Here is a 19,750-nt window from a genome sequence, read left to right as displayed (position 1 = left end):
CAATTTTACACTATTTGTATTGTCTCACAGGGAATGGATAATAACACTGCTGTATGGCGTGTGTGTGTGTATGTGTGAGTGTGTTTGTGTGTGTGTTTTGTTTAAAGGCAGATTTGTGCAGTACTATGCATAATTCAGAAGATATTGCAGAATCTAGTATCAAAGAAATTTGCAGATGATTCCTGTGCTTACACGGCGCTCCTCGATCCTGGCTCACTTTATCCAAACTTCAACAACTCAATGAAAAAAATATGACTCATGGATTACATTAAACAGCACTCTGACACGTCTGCCTGCGCCCCTCCGAGGAAGCATCACATCAACCCCCCCACGGCATGTTTGAGAGCTCATTGCACTGATGTGTTCAACATTTACATACAAACCACAGGAGCATCAGAAAAACAGGACAAGATGTAGACGGCTGACATTTTGACCTCAAAGGTAAATCAGTTAATGAGAAAACCAGCATATCATACAAGAGAAAATGGAGTCGGAGTTTAATAGACATAGCAAACAAAACTCCACTCCCAAAAAAGAAAAAGAGAAACCCGTGGCGGTACAGGTGCTCAGCTTCACGTTCTCCTTGACTCAGGGTGGGGGGCCGTTAGTATTCAGTGTCTCAAAGTCCTTCATTCATTTCAGCAAGTTGTTAGTCCAAGCCAAAAATAATAATACAACAAACTAGAAATGTACTCAAGAGGAGTGACAACCAATGGGGTTCTCTTCCTTGCCCAGAGTAGCTGTCCCTTCTCCTCCATGTTGTGATACTCTTTGGCAAACTGAATGGTGAACAGAGCGTGCGGACCAGAGTGGGGGAGGGGGGGGGGGGTAACAGCTGGAGTCTTTACAGGAGGCTTAAGGAGGAGGCGTGAGGCAAATGAGGCTCCAAAGAGTGCTCTAGAGTGAAGAAGGGGTTGGGAAAGCAGGGGCGCTTAAATCAGAGTCTCGTCCCATCAGGCTTCTCCTCTCCGCTGGCGCCTCCCCCAGTCGGCTAAGCGTCATACTTCTTCCCTGTTCTGTGGATGTGGTGGAACAGAGTCATGGAGAAGGCCATGCCCAGGAGCTGTGGAGGAAACCAGGAGGAAAAGTGAATACATTGTGAGCATTAATCGTGCATTTGCACCTGTAACTGTGGGTTAATACTTTATGCGCGTTTATCCCGGTGTGGGATTTAGGAGGCGACGCCTCGGGGCTGATATTTGTTGTGATGAGCAGCAAACCCCGCAGTGACAAATGGGCAGATTGCCATTCTTTCATTTCCTCAGACGGGCTTCAAACATGAGCTTTAGAATCTTTTTGGTGGGGGAAAACAACGCAGTAGCACGCACAAGCATTAAGTCAGTGATGTCAATTGAGATGCCGCTGAATCAAAGTAGCCAGCTGGCGCTTTGAAGTTTCCATTAGCCCTCATAAGTTGACATCAAACACAGTCACAAGGCTGATCCTGAAACCATTATCTGGCAAAGTTTCGAAGGCAGAAAAGCTGCAGAGTACAGAGCACAGTCTTAACGAAAAAGCCAAAGCGGACTTCCTGCAAACAGCATCCGCCGGGGATTCCGGAGGGATGCGATTAGCTTGGAAAACTGCAGCTTTTAGGCCTTTATTTTCCGTCAAGATCTAATTCATATGGGCTGCTGAGAGAAAATGCTACCTTAAGCCGCTGTCAGTCAAAAGACGAAGAGCCACTGAGGCAAACATCCTGCTCAGAGGGAGTTTGGGCCAATACAAAAATAAATGTCTTAGTGCTTTGAAAGCAACCCAATGATTTACACGTGGCTCAGTTTTGCTGTCTGCTTCCCTCAGAGCGAGACAGAGAAACAGTCGCTCCTCCGTTAACATGCCCATGTAGGTGACATGTCTGACCCCATTATGGGTGGAGTTACACATACAAGACTTTTGCCAAAGTGTGCCTTATATACGCGGCGAGTCTAAATGATTCATGAACCCGTTTCGTTGCGCCTCTGGCCATTACGTAACGTTGTAGAGTTGTCAGGCATCAACGTTCCATGATCATCACTGACAGCTGAAGTCCTGTTTGTTGATATAGACTGAGGAGTATGTGTGTGTGTGTGTGTGTGTGCATGCGTGTGAAACGGGAGTGTGACATGATTGTAGAGCGGTCTGAAGTCGGCCAATGGGCTGCCTTTCCTTCAGTGAGGCTGCGTTAAAGCTGCAGCGTCATCTTCCCTTGATGGAGTTAGAAATGTGCAGAATCTCAACAGGGCGATTTCACAGCAAAGATCTTTCCTCTGAGCGAACCCGTGGACTCATGGCTTATCAAAACAAAGACACATCTTGCACATGAACAGTCACAGTAAAGCCCAGAAGGGCAAGCTAAAAATATTGCAAGAATAAGGAGCAAAAAAGAAAGCAGAGTACACAGTCAGGCGTGGAAAGCAACTTTAAGCTCCACTTCAAATAGTTCTGCCCTCTAGTTCTGAAGTCCGACCGCACTGTGTGTTAAACAACCTCCATGTCAGCCAGTTCCACGCTAAAGCCGACGTGTTCGGAAGATATGCTCGTGCTCATGGAGACGCTTCACATCGGCGCACAAATCTTTTTGTAACTTCAAGGCTGAATCTCCAAATCTAAATCACTAAATATTAGAGTGGTGTTTGTCCACTGGTCTTCAAGTGCGTGGAGATTACGACCGGTGATTCACAGGCCCATGCAGGAAGAGACTATAGGATTGAAACCTTTTTTCTTCTTCGTGAATTAAGTTATTTTTTTATCCTAAAGTTGATATCCATTAAAACAATGTTTTTGTTTTTATAAAGATTAATACATTATGTACTTATACATTATTTATCCACCTGTTTTGACGTTTGATGTGGAAGATTAAATCATGTAAAAACTTGCTTAGTGCCGATGTGGACGGGCCACAAATAACCAGACAATAGAATAAGAGCAAACTGCACCCAATTTCAATTACATATGTAAAAACAAAGAAACTGATGAAAGCGATAATGGCACAACTTTAGGGCTCCGACAAAACATGTGAACTTAATTGAATTCTGTCCAGGGTATTTTGAGGAGATGTGGGAGGACCAAACCCATTTAGATAAGGATGCCTCCTTTGGCAGAGACATACCAGCAAAACGGAAACGGTCTCAGTAAATAATCACAGCCTTCATGAAACACTCCACATGGGCAGCATCCAAGCCAAAAACAGCCGATGTCTGAGGAACGATAAGGAAAGTGCAATGTTGAAAAATACAACACAAACATTTCCATCAATTGTAAAGAAGAAAATGCAATAATTTAAGCTGAGAAAATCAATGTGGTCGTCTCCTAACAGCAATTTTAGTTTGATCTTTTTTTTGGAGATATTATTATCCTGATTAAGTTGACTAAAATTCAGAGTATTTTAGTTTTATTTTATTAAAGGAAAACGAAACATTTGACTCGTATCTTGACATTTAGTCATTGAATAGAATAGGTCTTTATTGTTATTAGAACTGCAACAAAATTGCAACCATCAGTCCATTAATCACGTTTCAGTCAATCTGGTTCGGATAAAACCAATATGATTTCTCTTTTGTGTCACAGATTCATCTGGCCATTATCTGATGGGAAATGGGTGATATGATTCAGAATGAAAAGAAGCTTTGCAGAAAGTGTCACGCCCCATGATCCCACCTCAGCCCATGCAGCACACCGCTACACTCAAATACGATATGTAATTGAAGGATTTCTTCTTGTGTGTGTGCGTGAGAATAAAGAGAGAATAAAGGAGACAAAATGTGTTCATGGAGGCCGGATGGCCTGCCCTCTCGAGAATTTGAGAGTTAATAAATGAGTAGCAGCAGGTTCGTTACGCAGTGAGTGTTCTAGGCCTTGTGATGCAGACTGCACTCCACATACCAGGCTGGCAGGGAAACACCGTGATCATTTTGATCAATAGCCGATGAGATGTGGGTGAGTAAAATACATCATTAATGAAGTAAATACTAATTCCACAACGTACATAGCCCAGGTTCACATTGAAACCATTTGAACTGAAGAAGCTGTCCTGCAGAGGAATCCTGATGTGCTGATGGAGGTTCTTTTTTAAAACTCTACCGAAATGACAGACAGGGAATTATTTAAATGCATATGATCCTCTCTCTTTCACCTCTGGCATCACGGAACCCGATTCCAGGTATTACTGATAATTAATTGAAGGACTTTTCTTTTAAATTCTCCCTTCAAGGACAGAACACATTTACTGCTGGCAACAAGAGGAAATGCTATGCTAGGGTCTCTTTATTCAAGAGAGAGAAAGTGGCACAGCAGAGCAATACTTTGGTGTAGGGGAGGAATGTATAACTTTAAAAGGTTGTATTTAGGTAGCATTATAAATCCTTTTCTGCATTTCAAAATGCAGTAATTTACTACTGAATCACGACTGAATTCAATACACACCATAATCACTGCAGAGGAGTTTGTTTGAAGATGAAAATGGTGCGAGCCGAACACCAGCAATGATACTTGTGCAACACTTTGCTCCGAGCAGAAGACAGAGACCGAAGTCAAGTTCAAGGTTTAAGAGAAGCTACATCTTTGCAGAAATATCCAAGTCTCCCCGCAGCGCCTTCAATTTGCAACTTCATTTCTGCTCCTCTATATTCAGAATCTATGAATATCTTCTGATGGCTCATCATGCATGACTGCAGCCGGCCTGGCACAAACCAAGTGCTTGTGATTCTCCCAGACAGGATCAGGGTTCATTTCAATATGTGTGGGTGCCCGGAACACCCACTCCAGATAGTCCTTGTGTGGAAGACAGAAGCACAGAGGGCACCGGATGCAAGCGTCTGAAAGCGGTTTTGCTTTATTTGTTGCCAGACAGACATAAAAATGCAGCCAGAAACAAAGTGAAAAGAAGCAAAGGGAGGGAAAAATGAGAGACAAAAATAACTATTTATCATTCCTACCTGCAATACCAAGATGACCATTCCTATGGTTCCCAGCAGGTGCTTGTTGTCATCCAGCCATTCCTCCACTTTCTCAAAGCATCCCTAAAATAGATACAGGTTGTGAAGATGAAGAAATGTCCACTTTTAGAGTGCAAAATTCGCACTTTCCGAGAGGAAAAAATTGGAACATTGAAAAGAAATATAAGCCTGGATCAATGAACTATACCTGGTGAGTAGTACAATAAATTAATATCTTGTCACTTATGGTCCAAATGGACATAAGTGAGCACTACCTTTGGATTATTCCCACTTGGGTTCATGTTGAGGTCACTAACTGGTGGGTTTAATGGCCGTTCTAGGTAAAAAAAAAAAGGTTTCGCCCCGTCTTGAGTGTGAGGAAGCACGCATGTCAGATCTTCTCTGTGCAGGATCACACACAAGCTTGGAATGCTCATTCCCACCTATCCAGTTTCGTGTCTGATTATTCTCCATTCCTGCAATTATATTACAGCTTTTTTATCTCTTGCGTATTTGGCATGTTAAAAAAAACCACTTGCCAAATCACCAACAGAATGGGCTCAAAATGCAAAGAGACTGGCGCTGCTAGAGTTTTGAGGAAATGTGCTGTCTTCTCATGCATCATGCAAGAAATACAGCTGGATCAAAATTCAGGAACAAGAAGAAAACTTTAAATTAACTCCCCATGGCAACCACTGCATGGATGGATCAAATATCCAAGATCGATTGGATATAGAGTGTACATTATGTTTTTTTTTATTAGCTGAAATGGTATTTCGTGCTCCATGTGGAGTTGATGAGCGCACTCGTGTTGTATTTCTGAATACATTTTGACAGAATGGGCCTCTGGGCATAAACATGCAAAGAGTGAGACACAAACATAAACCAGAAACCCTGAAAGCACCAAGCCGAATAACTCTTTGTTGGTCTCTTATGTCCTCTTTTGTGTCTCTGTAGTCGCTTATTATCTTTGAGATAATTGAACATCTCTTTGTAGCCATTTAGCTCCTCTTTTGGTTTGTTTTACATCTCTTTGTATTTGTTTAGCGTCTGCTTGTAGGTTTTTAATCGACTGTCTCACAAGAAAGGCTAACAGTCACATCAAACAGAAACTCCGTCCCCGGAGGCCAGTGAAGCCGTGGAATCTTATATGTGTGGGGAAAACTCATTCAGCACCGCTTCCATGGTTATGCCATATAACGCGAGTACACCAAATACATGTGTGCATTTATAGTTGGGCTGTTTTAAACTCACTCTGTTCCAGAACATGTTGGTGGCGTTACGCCCGCAGTCTTGGTAATGCTCCTGGCAGCATCGGTCAGGCACTACCTTCTCTTTGAGGGCCTCGTGCCAATCGGTATACGCTATCACACCACAGCACTTCCACTGCGAAGGACACACAGCCAAATGTTGAACACAAGATTAGAGGTCTCCAGTCCGGGGAGATCTCACACTAACTTTGATGAAACAAGTATTATAATGAGCCCCTGTGCTTTGGAGGCCTGGAGTAAATGTACTTCATTCACAACCTTTGACTATGAATGTTGCATTAGTTCAGCAGCTACAAGCCAGGAAATGCATTAGCCGAGAATATTTCTAAAATAAAATATATATTTTTGTAACACTGATGCATTCTACACTGAAAGTAACTTTCTCTAATATTTATTCTCCTCACCTCTGCCTGGATGATGTTCCAGGCATTTCGCAGGCCTATATTGCTTTCCGAGTTGTAGAGAGCCAGGCCATCCTTCAGGTCCTTCTTGGCATTCTCACTCACCTGGAGAGGAAAGAGACGACACCGACCTTGGTAAGAGACCAATTGTCTGTTGCGTTATAGCAGCATAATAATAATAATAATACAAATATCAAATAACGCGCACATCTGAAGAAGACAAAATCAGAGGCATAAGTGGGCTTATGGTTGTCATTGTAAAAGTTGTCGGCAATGCATCTCATCGATGCCATATAGGAATGATTTTAGGCAATTTTAGCCTTTGTGTGCGACTGATCGACTCATCGGGGATTTATTCTTGGCAGCTCACAAATCATGAGACCTGTCCTGTCATCTAAAATAAATAAAAAAAATACCTCATTGCACCAATTTAGAATTTCAACGTGCATATCATTTGTCGAACTGTTCCGCAGACACGCGCTTCAGCTGAACCCTTGAGCCGAGCTTACAAATCATTTTCCTCTTGACTGAACCCCAACAACGTCCTCCGGGCTGTGTCAGATTTTTAGTTTTTGTGCTGTTTGCCTCTGCAGGGCTAACTGCTAGGACGGATTGAGAGGCGCTTGAGATAAGGGGGTAATTATGACTGGGAAAATGACTCACTGACTCACGCCGCATTTCTTCACAATAGAATTTGAATCACAAAAAGAGGAGTGAAGTTTAATATGTTGAGCTTCAGTCTTATGACTAAGGTCGGAGAGAACGAGCACATTAAGAGGAGGGGCATCGTGTCTGTCACCGCCTGATACAAGAAGCGTCTTTGCAGAGGAAGGCGACGAATATTCAGCGAGATGTTCGGCTCGTTGAAGGCTGCCTGGCGAATTCCTCCATTACAAACACGATGGAACTGAAGCAGCCCTCTTCCAAAGGAAATATAAAGTCACTTAATTAATAACCTATGCAGCTCAACATAAACTTTTATTCTGCACAGAACTGTATACTGTATATAAAATGCAGATCAAACCTTCATTTGACCACACAGGAAGTTGTATTAAGTATAAACTTAAGCACTTCATGAATGTATTGTTGGGAAGGAAACGCTCAAATTCAAGTTTCCTGAGCTGCAGGGGATAAGAAAACAATCTGCTGAATTAAGCATCAAGGTGAAACACATTTCCTTGTCTAATTTATTCAAGTTTCACTTGTAATAAAATGCTTGAGCTATCATCAATCATGCAAACCCAATAAAAAAATTCCGCCTTTACATTAAGTGTAATTTTGAATCACATTCCACTTTGTCGCTCTGTAACTTTGCTCATTCAAAAGGAGCAACTCAATGCATTCAGGCTTTTCCATATCTGTTGTAGCAGGGAAATGAGGTGAGGGGCAGTGTCATCAATCTCTGCCTTGCACTTTGTTTCTAGCCACTATCTTCTCCTCTTCATCTGGGCTGTATGTGATGGTGCTCATTACCGACTTCTCACACTAGCACAGTTACTCGAGAGTAGTCGGGGTCTCCCCCTACTGCAATAAAAGTCATCTTCTGAGTCTTCAATAAGTCATTGCACATATTCCATTTCATGTGTGGAAGCCTTCGTTACAGCCTGGAATGAAATCTAATGATCCAGATTCACTGCTAACAAGAGGCATACAAACGACTGCAGAACAAACAGGGATTTGATCATGCAACACTGACCCATTTTCTTCCTTGTAAAAGGAGCAGATACAAACAAATATTTGGTGTATAAGCCTATTTTTTTAATCATGAATATTTTTCACAAATAAAAGTCCAGCACCTCAGGTTTCTCTAAAAAGTTGTTACAGGGCAAAAATGTGATAACTTATATTTTCCATTCTGCTACAGCATCAAAACACCTCTCATAGTTCACGCGACAGATAGACTTGTGTGTCCTCTGTACCAACTTAGTGCATCAGCCAGAAAAAAGAACGAGAAAAAACAGAGAAAGACATGCATCGAAACATGTTGACAGAAAGGAGGGGGGTCTACATCTGTAATCCAGATGGACAGAACAGAGCAGTTGACAGACATCGGTCTGAAAAGTTAGAAGATATTAAAGCGAGTCGTTATTTATATTGTGTTTACATGATGATTCACTGTGGCGTAGTGGGTGGTACTGTCGCCTCACAGCCAGAAGGTACTGGGTTCGAGTTCTATCTGTGTGGAGTTTGTATGCTCTCCCCGTGTTAGCGTGGGTTTTCTCCAGGTTTTCCCTCCCACCTCCGAGAACGTGTCATTTAGGTGAACGGATCACTCATAATTGTCCGTAGCGTGTGAGAGTGTGCACGAGTAATTGTCTGTTTATGCGCTGCGCTGGCAACGTGTCTGGGATGTACCCCGCCTCTCGCCCCCGCAGTCAGGCAGGATAGGCTCCAGCAGAACCGCAAAGCGGCTGCAGAAGACACGATCATCTCATCTGCAAGAAAATGGATGGAGTGATGATGATTCGAATTCATCAAAGACGTCCAAGCATATTTATTTGGTTTCAGCTGATCCCAGCAAGGAGTCATTTATAATTCCAGTCCAAAGCGCTGCCTATTGAAACAGGGCGCTCGGTCTGCTGACGTGGAAACACACTGGACAGCAGGTGCACTGGGGGGGGGGTTGTCCCCACACAAACACAGAGGAATGCTGCTTCCTCATTACCCAGGTACACACCTGCGATTGTTCAGGAATATGAAGGATCTGAGCTTTTTGTTGGCATTTCATTGTTGAATATGCGCCACAAATCCAATTTCCCCATTCAGACAGCAAAGGTCACATTTCGACCATGAACATGGCATATTCTTCCGTTGAACTACACATTTAGAAAATGTCTGAGTTGCAACCCTGTGTCGATGCCCTTGAATTTCTTTTTGATTAATTTAGCCTCAGAGGATGACTGACCAACAACTGGTGTCTAAGATGGCGGACTGAGCTTCTCAATAAAGGCTAATTCTTATCACTTCATTTATAGTGTGATCAGTGACAGGTGTCTGGGAAGGCAATTGCTGTATTGGCATCTGGGTTTTATTCACTTTGTACTTTTCCGTTGCTCAAAGATATGTTTAATCCCAAATGATTCTCAGTCGCTGTGGCGCAATTTAACGTAAAAACCCACAGACTAATTTACTTAATATATTAGAGTGGAGAAAGAAGACTATGAAAATTAATCCATCTGTGAAAGCGGCGCAGCAGCGTGGAGTGAGGTAACGGTTTAGAAACAAAGTCAGCAGAGAGACGATGATGCCATACAAGCAGAAGCAACAAGGCATAATGTGACGCACTGATAGGATGAAGTGATTGATTATAGCCAGTTGTTATTATTACATTCCCACCCAGGACAGAAATGACAGCAGCTTTTATCAGCAGTCTCTGAAAGCACTCTTATGATGCTTTAAGTGAAATCACATGGGAAGCACAAGTTCGGCAACAACAGTGATCTCTTATGTGCACTAAAGCTGCAGACTGGCCTCGGCAACAATGTGGCTACGAGTTGTTTGACAACGGAAATGTTTTTGATCCTTAAAAAAAAAAGAAAAAGAAACTGAACAATATGTGACTTGTTGTCTGTCTCCGTGTGGCCACGCGATGCGCTGGCGATGCATTCGGGGTGTACCCCGCCTCTCACCCATAGCAAGCTGGGATCGGCTCCAGCAACACCCGTGACCCGCAACGCGGACAAGCGGTAAAATATAGATGGCTGGATAAAAGAGGGGATCCAAGGCAAACAGTTGTACTAAAATTCCACATGCTGTTCAACTCCCCTCATCTCACCCTTGTGACCTGAGACATGACTCACTGTTAGATGTCGCAAACAGTCTGAATAAATAGTCACATATTTTACACTTTCTTTGAGGTCATGTACACGAAGGTATTTTTCTACTGTTTGGCCGATCATCCACACGAAATCGCAGATTTCTGTCACAAAAAACGAAGGTTTTTGAAAACTCCGGCCAAAGTGAAGATTTTTAACACGAACTCCAACATCACAGTGCGAGTCTTGCTCCCATCATTAGCTGCGCACACACACACGCGCGCACACACAGTAACAAACTAACAGCAACCCTGACCTTCCCCTTATTCACATTCAATGCCAAATGTGTTCAGCGCAGCAGCAGCAGCAGCTAGCCAAACTAGATTTTACTGCTGCTCTCAGTGCACGAATCTCAGTGCATTATCTAACTGTGTAAAAAGTAATGCGTAGCGAAACAGCCTCGCAGAGGTCCCTGCAGCACATCATTAACCAGGGTACTTAATTCCCTGCTTTGCTCTGCAAGGCTGCGCTGGTTAGCCCGAGGACAGGGCGTCAGAAGAAAGAATGAGCTACACAACCCAACAACTCGTGGTGATTGGTCTGGAAAAAGGCAAAGCACGACTCGGACTCAAGTATAATTCTGCATGTAAAATCAAAATCAGCATAGATTTGTTTTTCATTTGCAGAAATCGTGACTGTACTCTTCTCGTCAACAAGTCTTACATGACTATCCCTTCCTCTTCAATGACATTGATTTTCTCAGGTATCTTTTTCTACAACTTTACATCAACACCTCACATCACTTCTATTATGCTAATATTTTTTTTTTTTTTATCAAGTCTTCCCTTTAAACTCCTATTTGTCCATGTTGATGCTCTACTCCCTCTCTTGCTTGACTACAGTCCGTGAGTTTCACCTCATTACTCACTAAAAAATGAATCTTTTTTTTTTATGGGAGTCAAATCAGAGGTGCCACAACACACACTTCCATTGCTATTTGCCCTTGTAGATTTATTTTTTTAAAGTCTTTAGAGGGCTGTCCCCAAAAAGTCCATGATTTATGTCGTCAGTTGAGAACCCCATAAGTCATCGTCTTTTTTTTTTCTTTTCAGATTTGTCATTTCACACAGAGATACATAAGACTATGTCGAAGCAGTGGCACGGACCAAGGCAAACTCTACAGGCTGAAGCTAAAATTACCACCAGAGTCACAGTGATAGAAGAGGAGAAGAGAGCAACTAAGGACAGGACGTTGTCTGACAGGACATCAGGGCAACATGACTCCTCTGAAGTTTGGTAAAACACTTTTAAACTAGCCTTTGGTACCGTTTCCTGCTGCCATCCGCTCTGACTGACACTGCGTGTGACACTATTTGACTGACAGTGCTGTCAGAATGTCGTGTTATCCAGGCAGGAAAGACACACCGTCTTATTTAGTTTGACCATATGGAAATCTGCTGTTTTCACATCACGGATGACAATGAAAGGTAAAATAAATACATAAATAGAGTCTTGCTGGCAAAACATGAGACTAACATAGGCTGATATATAGTTCAATCTGCTCAACCCACGACACATTTCCCTTGTATTTGTTTTTATGCACACGCTTTGGTGATCCTGTCAGGTTCTGCTTCCTCTTTCTGGGCTAATAAACTTTCACTGGGGTTCCACTTGGCACGTTGGGCTGACGGGGGCACGATGAAGTCACAGCGTTAAAGACCGATGGTTGTAATCTGGTTTGTGTCACCAGCCATCTGCTGCAGTCCGCCGGTTGCTCAATGCAGGGCCAACCTTTATTATATGAAACATGCCATTTAATCAGAGAGCTTAACATCGCCGCTGTGTGTATGTGTGTGTGTGGGGGGGGGGTACAAGGGAGCAACTATGCATAAACCGTACCTGGAGGCAAGGCTAAGGCAAGAGGGAAAAAGAGCAGCACTTTTTACGTGAGATTAAACTGGTGGAAATGCAGATGTAAGAGGAATGACAGATGAAAGCAGCAGAAAGTATTTGAAGGAAAAAAAACGTTCCTCCAGCAAAACCAGCTGCCATATGTCCCTTTCTTCCCCACGTGCTGTGGAATGCTGGAAGGACCACAGTTTGCAGAGGCATCACCCGCAAGATGACCCATTTAAAAGACAAAATTATATTTCATGCAAGCCTGTGTTGGTGCGTATTAAACTGCTGCCATCAACTGTACGTCTTCCAGACTTGTTAATAAATGCCTTGTGATTAGAGGATCAAATAGGAGACGTGAATTACTGATTCCTGTGATCACAGCCTGTGGCAGGGCAGGAGGAGAGTGATCACGCGATGAATGCGATCTCCCTGGAGAGGCGCAAAAGGAAAAAAAAACACAGCAACATCTGACGACTTTGTCGGATGGACAACAATTGTCTAATAAATCCCGACCATATTTCATGAGCATCTGCGTGACAGCGCGACACAATTTTACACATCTAATCTGCTGCGATGCCTTTGATTTCAGACGATGCTTCAGATTTCAGATGATTATTTCGTAGGGATCAGTGGTGCAGTGATTTTGGTTTCATTATACATCCTATTATATTTAAGCCAGGATAAACACGATGTAATTTGGCGAGATGAGACAACGAACGTGCAGTTGCTATTTACCGGGACTTGTGTGAATAAGCATCCTATCCCTTAGTAATGCAGACTATCCCCCCCCCAGACCAATTCAAGTATCTTCCCCCGACTTTGCAGGTGATGGGAAAGGTGGAAAGGAGCTGCTGTGAAGTCAAGAGGCTCCATATTAAAATTTCACCGTAGGAATCCTTTATTTTTTTTTTAAGTTAAGACAGTAATATTTGAGAGATAAGGCAGAAGACTTATTTACTCCTGAAGGGCTGTGCCTCTGAGACTTGATCCAAATCTGAGAAAGGATTGGTTGCTAAATGAATTCCCTTCTCTGCCTGAGAGATTACGCTTGAGCATTCAGCTAAGAACAAAGAGCGAGAACTCGCTGACATCTTGAGGGTCAGGCGACATCTACTGTAATGATTCTCTTAACAACATGTCCTTGGAAACAGTCTCCCTTGGCTTCGCCATGCACATTTCCTTCAGCTTGAAACATTAAATTTAACCTGGAGAGGAATCTAGTATTTATATTTCACTGATGCCAGCAACTTCCAGTGCCTTGCTTATTGTCATCTGCTGTCGCCATGCAGGCATAGCCCTGACTCGTGTGCAGCAGAGGTCATGGGAAATATGCTTCTCGCCGAAAGCTCCCCAGAAGCCCGGGAGCATGAATATGCTGTCAGACTAACACCTTATAGCGCTTCGTGCAGTTGTTCGAGGACCCGCTTGTACCAGATTTAAGACGATTTAACATTTCGTAACGTAAGCTGTGATATATACCTCGCTGTGGACGATCTCTGGTGACTTGTTGGTAAAGGCAAACGCAGACAAGATGGGTAACAAAAGAAACTCACCTTATCTGTATACACGAAGAACAGGATAAGCAATATCAGCTCGGCCAGGAGAATTATCAGCAGGACAATGAAGAACTGTCAGAGAGAGATGGAAGAGGCTCGTGTTTGAAATCGCTTTGCCCATATTATAGATCAACATCATCAAATCTCCTGAAAACACATTTACTGTTGAGTCATTTGTGTCGCTGACTCAGGACTGTAGACTGTAGATTACATACATGTAGATATTATACATTGTCATATGTTCAGAATCTGTGAAATGCAAAGCTTTGATTTAAACTCCGTCCTAAAATGAAAGCGTCGTGGCCGTGTGATCACTTCTATATTCGATCATTGAAACTTGATCTGTAACATTCTGGACGGATCCTGATTACATTTTCAGGAAATGTTGGGAATGTTACCAGGAACATATGATTACATTTTTGTGATGATCCAGCAGAGATCCTGGATTATGGAACAGTTTGACATTTTCGTTAACATTGCAGTCAATGGAGCTTCAAAATTTGTTCCTCAATATCTCGGTTGATTATTGACCGATATTTGTGGACGTACAAATACTCAAATCGACTCTGATTCACTTTCACGGTTGGTGTATAAAGATACCAAGAAGGTGTACATCTAATTACGAGGGGAACGAGCTGCTTGGTGGAGGTCTGCACTCTGAGTGTTTTTCTAGGTGTTTAAGTGATCTATAGATGTTTAATCTAAAGTGCTATTCACTGGACTTGAGCTTCCATTAGTCGTATGGTGGCAGACCTCCGCCAAGCAGCTCACCCCCAAAACAAACAGAATTTAAAACACTCAAACAGGATAAGAAAAGACAGGAAAAGAAAGCTAGAGTCAGTGGGAGTCACACAGAGAGAAGAATCAAAGTGCTGAAGGGCTGGTGAAAATGTGAATGGTGGAGAAGGAGGTTTAATACCACACTATATTAATTTCCAACACAGGTTTTGCATCTCAATTACTATTCCACTCTCCCTACTACACTTCCTTGCAGCTCAGTGTTCAGCAAGCTTCTCTACTCTGCACTGCATGGGAGGAGTAACACAAGCCCAGATTTTATAAAACCCCTTTAAATCCACACTCATTTGGGAGGAAGGGGTAGATCATGATTTGTGTCAAGGCACAAAGGAAATAGTTCAGACTGTTTGTTTGTTTGTTGTTTGGGCATCTGGACCACCAGTTTAGTGAATCCCTTCATGCCTTAATGGTCCGACCGCCACATTTTCCTTGAGTTCCAGTTCACTCATTTTTGTGGCGCTCTGATGGCTGTGAGTGAAAATATGTATTTGCATGCATACTTGGCTTTGTGGGCGTATGTCCTCATTTGCAAGCAATATACACTTTCTAGGCTTTGAAGTGCTGACGTCTCAGCCGAGTATTTCAGCGCTTTCTCACCCAGTTTTTCTTTTTCTCTCAATTTGTCTTGGTAAACATATTTTGGCAGCAAAAAAGAGAGACTGAATTTTTATTGCAAAGGGTGTCTGGGCTTTGAATTTTTATCATCCGGAGAGAGTTGTCCGCTGAATAACTTCAGAGGTAGCATGTCAAGGTAGACGTTCAGATGCGTTTGCTGAGGGAGATCTAAACCCACTCTGATGTTTCCATATCCTGCACCCCTCCACCCCCACTCCTTGGTGTATTGAGCCGGACAGATAGGAGAGGGAAGAAAAAACAATGATTAGCAAAAAAAACACTGCTCTAAACAGAATTTTTTATGGCCACGCAGCTACAAACAGATGTGGCAAGAGACTTTACGAGTTTCAGAACTTTTACATTTCTCATTAAGGCTGTATTTTTCTTGGTCCAGCTCCTCTCCATCCCCTCCACCTCCCTTTCTCCCTGCAGCCAGCTTTCTACCTCTCTCTGCTTCAAAAGTTGTCAGGCAGGTGAAGGAAGCTATGTTGAACACTGAGGATTTGGTGGGGCTCTTGACTGATGCAAGAGCTTCAAGGGACCGAGCTGTTTGTTATGTTAAGTACACCGAGCCTCAAATCCACTTCTCATTTAAAGTTTCTATCATTTTTGTGCAGCCCAGATCTGTGCAAACCTAATTCCATGGGTTGAACATTTATAATTAACTTGCACTTAAGATATTACAACTTTTGGAAAACAGAGCAAGATCAAGACAGGGGAATCCTCGTGATTAAAAATGTAACAATCTAATTATTGAGCATCCTTTAGTGTGCTACATGTAGACAACAGTAGCTCAGCCATGATGGATGCACCAAAGACCTCTTAACTAATAATTTCTTCACTGGGTTGTGAGCAAAGCCATGAAAACGGCAAGAACGCAGTGTTGATGGTAAAGGACCATTTCACTGCGCAGCTATAATTTCCCTTCATTAGCCCCTGTAGTTCAACACAATGCACATTTAACACCTCCTGACAGTCGCCTTTCTTTGCTGAGGTTCTGTATTGGAGGCAAAGAAAGACATGATGCTTTCCTGGTCTGTGAACAGTGTGCGTAGGTGTATGGGCACACACGTAAGAGATTAATACAAGACAAATCCACCCAGATTTGAATGGGTGAACTGGAAGAATGTGAAAAGGAACTGTCCAAAGGAGGAAAGGAAGTTTCAGAACGTGCTTGTGTGCTTGGTTTGCTGTCTCAGCGCGTCTTATTTATATTGGAGGAGGTATTACGCAGGTATTCGGATTCGACTCACGCTCAGAAGCAGGCACTTGTTCTCCTTGATGGCACCCAGGCAACCAAGAAAGCCTGTTACCATGACAATGGCGCCGATGGCGATGACCATGTTGGCAGCTGACAGTGAAGGAAATGAGGGCGAGAAGGTGGCGAAGCTGCCCTGAGACACACAGAGCCAGATGCCCACGCCGAGCAGCCCACAGCCGCATAACTGGAAGACAAAAAAAATTAAAATAAGACAGACAGCAAGGTGAGAAAACAAAGAGATAAAGATACAATAATGATCCACAACAAGTTCTCTGCTGGAGGTTATTGCTCATCATCCCAGCTCCTCTGAAGAACATTAGGGTAATATTAGCTTGAGAGGAATAAAGTGCAACAGGCTCAACTTCTCTCAGGGCACCAATGTTTCACAGTCATTCATCACTAAACAGTGGCAGGACGGCGCCTTACACAATTCACCTCTGTCATAAACCAGCATCAGCTCTGCAAGTGATTTCATCAAACATGTAAATGAGCCACGCGGGTTTTGCATGTTTGTGCTGCTTACATTAAATCCAGGAACAAGCAACACAAATGTAAATCGCTGCAGTCAAAGAGAAAACTTCCAAACGTTTCCACAACTATGTGCAGTCGGCTCAAACTTCACCGAGATGGAGCAATGCCAGTGCACAGCCGTTAATATGAGAGAGTGTTTATAGAAGTCTTTGATTGGGGAAAGTGGAGCGTCCCACTAGTTGGTGATGTGTCGGTCCATCTATCAGAGGAGGGCGCCATCCAACAAGACCAGCACGCCATGAAATACAGACCGAACAGTAAGTAGTGACATTTCTGCCTACACCTATTATAATGAGATACCCAAGGCAATCTTGCTGCAAATAAAAAAATAAAAATAATCACAAATGAGGTGAAATATGAAGCGGCGTCATTGTAAATCATCACACCGCTACCCTTTCTCCTCCTCCATTCACATTACTCCTCGCCTCCCTTCTCGTCTTGTGCCACCTCTCTTGGACACGGCAACGCCTGTCAGCAAAATATGCAACAAACCTGCTGCGCATGCAAACAAACACTTGCAGAGGCACATATTTATGTACAGTACACACACAATCATCAGATAGGAATTATTGATAAATCAGCGGCCTCATTTCACTCTTTCAGAATCAGATGATTAATTCACCACACACGGCGCTAATTTTCTTCTTCTGACAAAGTTTAAATGATGAATAGCACAACGGATGATGAATCTGCGAAAGTGCTGCAGCGCTTTAACAGTGAACAGGAGCGGACCCGGTTTGACTAATAGCGCAAGTCCTCAGATCAGCCTGCAACAAGCAAATACAGTGACTTAAAGCACATTACAAGTTCACCAAAAATAAGCTCTTGGTGACGCCAAGTGATGGGGCTGAAAAAAATATTTGGAATTTCAAATTGAACTCCTTTGAAATCCCTCTCTCTCAATGGCCCTCATTAACCTCCGACCTTTGCACCATGAGCTTTAACTTCCTGCAGACGCATGCACATCCAACAACAACAGTGTTCCAGCTCCTGCACAGTGGCACACTCATGGGAGTGAATGCCGTTCTGAAGACCGGGAAATTGCTCGACTAAATTAAGAGTAAGAAAAAGAGCTATACCTGTATGCAAATGTCCCCGGATGCATAAAAGCCCTGATGAAGCCTGCTCAAATTCCAGCAGTGATTCATGACACAGAGTGTGATTTTGTGAAGGACTGAAGAGGCTGCTCAAACAAACAAAGTAGGATGAGTGGTTTTGTCAAGGTCGAGGGCAAAGTCAGAGGGAGAGTGGGGCTGCAGAGAGCCTGCCCACCAGACTCTGAAGGAATTAAACGTGTTAACCACATATGGAACAACTTTAAAGTCACACTTCTAGATGAACAAGTGGCCTGATTAAGACCACTCCTAAATGAAGGACAGCGACAGGTGCAGTGGTGCTCGGCGCTCCTTTGATCATCTATCATGAGACGAAAGCCCTTCAATCATCCATCGCCTAAATTATTCAGAGGCGAGGCATTTGCTGGGGGGGGCACTGCCTGGCCCTTTGTGCTTCTCCGATTAAAACAAGAGAATAAAACATCCGCTGAAAATACTGCTAGAGGTCGTGTCTCTATGCAGAGCGGCTGCTATACAGAATGAAGCCTGGCACTCCGGCCAGATTATCTAGCCTGTGAGGAAGGGTTTGAGGCAGCACAGGCTGAATACTAACTTTAAGAGGCCAGCCAGGTGGAATGGATTTGCAGCCAGCAAGCGGAGCAATGGGAGGTTCATGAGTTAAGGTGGGCAGGGATACAGTGAATAAATTACATTTAATGCCCAGCAAACAGAGCTTGCTGCTCTCTGAAGTGACTTTTAAATCCCCCCCCCCCCCCCCCCCGCAATCTGTCTGATCTGAGCCTACAGGAGCACAAGCTAATCTCCGTCCTACAACATGTCAAGGCTGTCCGACCTTGTCGTGTACAACTGACCCTGACGTTGACCCTCTCCCCCTGAGCTCATTGCTGGACAGGACATGTTGTGATATCCCATCTGGAGGGGAAGGATCAAGGGATCCCCAATTACTAGAGAGGTATGGAAGAGGCTCAATGTTTAGGCAGGTACTGCTATTACATTAAAGCATTTGGAAGATGCTATTGATTATGATCAACATTTGGAGGAATAAATTGGTGTGTGATAGCAAAGCACAAACACAACCGTTTAGAAAAGGACTTTCAAAAAGTCAGCGTTCGTACTTCAAATGATCCGCTTATTCATTTCAAATGTATTCTAGCACACACTGACAGCTATTTGTTGTTTCTCTATTCAATTTGGTGCAGAGTGATTCCGCACCACTTACCTCCGTCGCTAAATGAAAGGAAACAACATGCTCTACGCTATTACTCCACGCTAACGATCCATGCGTGCAACTGTACAACACTCTGTACACATGATTTAACAACTGGAGTCGATGCGTGATAGCATGCCAGATCTGCCACTGCTTCAGCTTTAATAAGCATCAGGAAGAGACTGAAACATTTAGTACTCTAGCATGCATTTCAGGTTCGTGGGAAATGCTGTCAAAACAACTTGGATGTTGATGTTCCATTTTCTCTCACTGATGTTGCTGTGCAAACATGCAGTACAAAGATACTGCTGGTGACACATGTGAGATGCGTATAGGGGGAAAAAGAGACGAGGAGCTCGGAAGGTAGAAAATAGAAAGTAAAAAAAGGGCGACCCTTGATCTGAGTGGCTGACTCAGAGAATTATCAGTCCATGCAATAACTGGCTCAGTGACACCAACAGCTC

At 43.3% G+C, this 19,750-nt stretch overlaps 1 protein-coding gene across 1 annotated transcript; it reads right to left on the bottom strand.

Moving 5' to 3' along the window:
* Positions 1 to 991: 991 nt before the first annotated feature.
* LOC137915907 (tetraspanin-9-like) lies at positions 992 to 18,976 on the bottom strand. The gene is made up of 7 exons (XM_068759027.1): positions 18,912 to 18,976; positions 16,465 to 16,744; positions 13,796 to 13,870; positions 6,592 to 6,693; positions 6,171 to 6,302; positions 4,917 to 5,000; positions 992 to 1,063 (listed from the first exon to the last, which is right to left on the bottom strand). Exons 1-7 carry the CDS (start codon positions 18,974 to 18,976, stop codon positions 992 to 994), a joined length of 810 nt encoding a protein of 269 aa, XP_068615128.1.
* Between the last annotated feature and the right edge of the window lie 774 nt (positions 18,977 to 19,750).

Source organism: Brachionichthys hirsutus, unplaced genomic scaffold, assembly GCF_040956055.1.
Source record: "Brachionichthys hirsutus isolate HB-005 unplaced genomic scaffold, CSIRO-AGI_Bhir_v1 contig_1414, whole genome shotgun sequence".
Lineage (NCBI taxonomy): Eukaryota > Metazoa > Chordata > Actinopteri > Lophiiformes > Brachionichthyidae > Brachionichthys > Brachionichthys hirsutus.
The sequence above is the reverse complement of the archived record's forward strand: the minus strand, read 5'-3'. Positions and strand labels throughout refer to the sequence as shown.

Excerpts from the sequence above, each read along its gene's own strand:
- LOC137915907 (XM_068759027.1), bottom strand. The coding sequence starts at position 18,976 with ATGTCCTGTCCAGCAATGAGCTCAGGGGGAGAGGGTCAACGTCAGGGT. Across the intron at positions 6,694-13,795 it reads TCTTCGTGTATACAGATAAG|GTGAGTGAGAATGCCAAGAA; the intron begins GTGAGTTTCTTT and ends TTTCCTCTCCAG. Across the intron at positions 6,303-6,591 it reads GGAACATCATCCAGGCAGAG|TGGAAGTGCTGTGGTGTGAT; the intron begins GTGAGGAGAATA and ends TGTCCTTCGCAG.